The sequence below is a fragment of the Saccostrea cucullata genome, unplaced genomic scaffold (genome assembly GCF_032062105.1).
Source record: "Saccostrea cucullata isolate Sc308-1 unplaced genomic scaffold, CSIRO_AGI_Scuc_v1 ctg3718, whole genome shotgun sequence".
Lineage (NCBI taxonomy): Eukaryota > Metazoa > Mollusca > Bivalvia > Ostreida > Ostreidae > Saccostrea > Saccostrea cuccullata.
In genome coordinates this window covers 7,538-12,384 of record NW_026932702.1, presented here as the reverse complement: position 1 = coordinate 12,384, position 4,847 = coordinate 7,538, and the positions used below count along the sequence as shown (strand labels likewise).

The following is a 4,847-nucleotide window of genomic DNA, read 5'->3' as shown; positions in this document are numbered from 1 at the left end:
GTATCATTTTACTTTTAATTTTTAATTTTTCAATGACTTTTTCTTGCCCAGCATTAAGCCTTTTTTGCAAGTTAAGCCCTTGTTCTAATTCATTGAATCTTACTAAATCAGAGAGAGAGAGAGAGAGAGAGAGAGAGAGAGAGAGAGAGAGAGAGAGTCAGTTGAACGGTACCATGGATAGGCGCTAACGACTGACGACACCACCAACAAGAGAATCGGTAAGACAATCATGACCCTTACACCAGAGTGCAGTTTCACTGTTTGTGCATGGACGGCAGATTAAATACACTCTAAGAGTATATATTCTTGACCTGTTACCTTGCAGTCACGTTTTGATAAGAAACTCACCGTATAGGAATTCCGAAATAAGATAAGCATAGCATAGTTATATGAATTTAAGGTTCTTGAACTATTCATTTTAAAATAAGGAATAATGAGTTCTGTCTTTTACAATTTAATAGAAGAAACATTAAACACCAATAAAATTTCTACTGTCGAAATGTGTTGATTTTAAATTCTAAGGGGTGTTAAGAAAGGTTGTTACTTGCTGAAGTTTTATTGAAAATTAATAGTATTTAAAAGGATTTATCACCGCATCACTGATTTTTCTTATCTTATATCATATGCTTTAAAACCTGCTCTCTCCTTATTGGTTCAACAAAAGAGAATTAAAACTTTATCAGAAGCAAGGATGGACTCGATGAACGTGGAATTGTACAATTTTCAATTACCCTCTCACCTATTTCTTTTCGAAAATAAAAGAGAAATGTGAAATGAAACATTTTTAACACCGTTTTAAAAAAAAGTTAAGAGTAAAATTGTCTAGCCTTTTAAATTGTTTGAGAAAAAGGCTTCACGTGCTGAATTATTCAACAAAAATTGTATACAATTGTCTTGGCCGCAGTCAGATAGAAAAGAAGAATTTCCAGCCCTGAAGTATTTGAAATTTAAGGTTATACTTTCTTTCTCAGAATTAATTGATTTGTAGACTCACAAACTGAAGCCTTTTCTTTATGTAAATGAGTTTACATATCGATACATGCTGAAAAAAGTTAAATTATAATAATTAATTCCAAGTACCAATTTAAAAATCAATTCTCTTTGAAGTCTCCATACAATCAGTGTTTTTTAATACGGCATAGGGATACTTTATATCCATTAATATGATTGAAACATTGTCGCGATGAATGTCGATAAAGTTCAACTTGAATTAAAAAAAAAAACAATAAAATAATTAACTTATTTAAACTCTTTGAATGTTGTTTAAATGAACAATTGTGGTAAATACAAGTATACTTTAAATAATAAAGACAACTCTCTAAAACAAACGACAAACACAGTCAATCGTAACTTCTGGGGCCTTTCCGACTAGCGGAAAATTAACCTCGAATGTATGAGATAGACCTTTAACTCCAACCCCATTTTTTCAGAAACCCTGAAACAAATATGGGAAAACCTTTTATCTCTTGACTATGGAGTTTAACCTTATTGAATGAAAATATATTACCTAAAATGAACAATGGAAGGAACGTTTATATAGTTTATCAGATATATTCAAAAAGGAAGATGTATTAATGTTTAACACCCGGTTATGTTAATACAGTCAAGGTTGTTTTTCCGACCTTCGACGGAAAGACCCGAGATTATGCGATTGCAAGCTTAGCAGACCGACCACATTCTTGACTGCTCTTGTTTTCTTAAAGATAAGAAAGAACATAGGTTGTAAAAATATGAATTTGATGCCAGTAACGTAAAAGTCTGAGGTACGTTTCTTTTTCCTGTCACAACGCTACTGAAAACTGATTTGATTTTCTTAGGGACATCGAAAATATGACATCAACGATTTTTAAAATTCACACTCGTAACCCGAGAGTGACATTAATATACCTCTGGTAATATTCATGTCTGTCAGTCTTTAATGAAATCTTTAAGTTTCTGTAATCATAATTTTGCGAAAACAGCGTAGAAGTACAATGTATGCACAGCTTGTTTCATTTTGTATTTACTTTGACCTAAAAGCTAGGTCAAGAGATAAGTTTTGATTGACTTAAAAATAATATTAAGGTGTTAACTTTCTCTTCAATTTGTTCTCGTCCAATCGAAGGACAGGGACTCAATCGATAAAATTAAGTCAGGAATGATTAACCTTTAAAGATAAAATAGTTCTAGTGATATATTTACATATACTTTACTTAAAACACAAGATATAATTTTTTTTCAGAAACGTGGAATTTTATTATTGACTTCTTTCATATGGTTAAAAAAGTTTCCATCCACTAAATGAAGATCGATAGGCAGAATAGCTATGAAGACGTCCGACAAGGTTGGCACTAGGATGTGTTCGGATGTAGACAGCATCCCCTTGATTGATCTCCACAACAACTACACCGGTTGAGTGTCTGATACTGCTTGCTCCCTCGGCATTACAAATCATGGCTCCAACGGCATCAGAATTAACAACAATTTCAGAATAAATATATCCATTAGAAGAGCAATATAAAGTCCACGAAAATGTGTACACCCCATCCATTGGACAGTAGAAGAACCCCGTGTGATGATTGTAGTTTCCACCGACGTTTGTAATCACGTGGTCAAATATGATTATTTGGAGACGATTTGGATTACTCTCACTATCTGACAAATAAGAGTAAAAAGCAGCACCGCCTGTATAAAAATAAATTCATAACAAATTAACTTCTATTCATAGTAACAATTAATACTAAACTGAATGAATTGCTCAACATTTTGTTTACCATTTCGGCCAAAAAAAGAATTAGAACTGGTATTTCGAAGCACATACCTGTAACAGATCTCCTTTTGGGTCCATTGTTTTTGAAGTCCAACAATAATTTTTGGCAACAATTTCCAACACTAGAGTGTTCATCGGATATATTCAAATGCGATTTTGAATTCGATAAATGCATCTTATGTACAGTATTGATTTTCTCTCCAGTGGTATTGCTGTTTCCAGGGGAATGGGTAAATCCTTCACTTTCATTAAGCTTTTTGATATCAACAGAAATGTCTGTCTTTGGCATTACAATATTTTTAAGGTTTATATTTTCAATAATCAAACGTTTGATGACGGCTTCTTGTTCTCTGTTTATTCGTTCTTGTACTTGCAGTCTTTCCTCTAAATCATTCAATCTTTTTAGCAAATCAGAGAGAGAAACAGTTTGACTGTCCCACATATTAGTATTGGAGGCAGCAGACACAGAAAACAGGAGAACTGCAAGGAAAATCATACTGTATTAACAGTAAGAGTGTAACACTTTCACATAAATTGCAGATTATATAAGCGTTCCATGTTATTGAACTATCGCCTCACAGTCACGTATTGATAAGGATTATCGAATAAGACTATAATGCTAAAATAACTCAAGAAATAGAAAATACTTATACTAAAATGAAATCGATATCATCTAATGTTCTCTGTTTTGTTATAGTTATTAGAGATTGGAGACAGAGGGCCATTATCTTTGTCTTAAAACTTGACTGTAGAAGAATACTTAAGAATATCAAATGTTTTCATCCATTGTTCACAGTGACTGATAGGGTACCATATTATGCTAGAACTCGTTTATAAAGTTTTAAAAAATCACTGGGGCCTCTAAATACCCTGCATATTAACAAAAAATATTCTTGTAAAAAGAAAATGAGAATTCCTTTTCAGTACTTGTAAACCAGAAGCTTTCTCTTTTTAAAAGAAAAAAAAAATTAATATCCATCTCCCGACTGTATATCTTAAAATTTCCGAGGCTCAACTCAAAGCCTTTTTTAATCTCTGGGATTATTTTTGCATTCCTTAAAACAGATATTAAAATGTAAATGTCATCGTATGTTTTCTTATAGCAATTTGACATTGTTTTCACTGAATAAACTCATAGTGACATGAAGTTGCAGAAACGTTTCTGAGTGAGTAAGGAGGGTCGATTGAAATTTCATGGATATCTGAGTTTCAATATCCTTAATTAGAAATTATATAATATTCTATTTAGATTTGCAAATATATTTTAGATATCATTCAGAATAACATTTTTGAAGAAAATAATTTCTATGGGTTGTTTTTTTTTCTACAAAGGTTATTTTTAAAATGTGTAGAATTAAGACACAAAGATTTACACATAGAACCCTATTTTGGATTGTTGGGGTGTTAAATTTTCTTTAATTGCACATTTTATAATGTGGGATTGGAATTGCAATGAAGCAGATGAAAAAATGACTTTGATATAAAAAGGGAATATCATATCAAGTTAATATCAATTTGATACAGATATGAATAAGAAAATGAGTCTTGGTTTTATGCACTTTTTTTAAATGCGTTTGAGAATTTATGTGAAACTTGTAGGAAATTTTATAGTGACAAACAACAGATGCAAAATATCACATAATGACACATCTGTTAAATATTCGGATATTTTACTTGAAAAAGACGTGAACGAAAATCTAACAACGAAGATTCATGATAAACCTGATGACATCAACTTATCTATTGTAAAATTCCTTACTTATGCAGCAATATTCCTTCATCACTTGCATAGGAATTTTATATATTTAAGTTTATTCGATACGCAAGAGATGCTCTACGTATGAACAATTTTTAAAAAGAGGTAAATTATTGACAAACAAGTGATAAAAATGATATCAGCAGTTTCGTTTAACGTCATCATTTCCTAGGTACTTTTGTTGATACAATGACCTTGTTACTCCTAATTTTAAGAAAAAAAATATCAACACACTATGATATACCCATGTATGAGTTGTCTTTTTAAGAATCAGATATACATTTTACGGCCGATAAAATATTGTTGTCCATTGTTATTTCGTAGATGTCTGAAATGTACCTG

The 4,847-nt window shown here is 31.6% G+C and overlaps 1 protein-coding gene across 1 annotated transcript; it reads right to left on the bottom strand.

Moving 5' to 3' along the window:
• Window positions 1–2,231: 2,231 nt before the first annotated feature.
• On the bottom strand, window positions 2,232–3,282 carry LOC134235842 (uncharacterized). Its single transcript, XM_062718009.1, has 2 exons — window positions 2,801–3,282; window positions 2,232–2,664 (listed from the first exon to the last, which is right to left on the bottom strand). The coding sequence occupies exons 1-2, from the start codon at window positions 3,243–3,245 to the stop codon at window positions 2,258–2,260; spliced, it is 852 nt and encodes a 283-aa protein (XP_062573993.1). The 5' UTR covers window positions 3,246–3,282; the 3' UTR covers window positions 2,232–2,257.
• Window positions 3,283–4,847: the final 1,565 nt, after the last annotated feature.

Bases quoted from the DNA above. Each gene is read 5' to 3' on its own strand.
- LOC134235842 (XM_062718009.1), bottom strand. From the start codon at position 3,245: ATGATTTTCCTTGCAGTTCTCCTGTTTTCTGTGTCTGCTGCCTCCAAT. The intron at 2,665-2,800 runs GTATGTGCTTCG...ATTTTTATACAG, and splicing joins CAAAAGGAGATCTGTTACAG to GCGGTGCTGCTTTTTACTCT.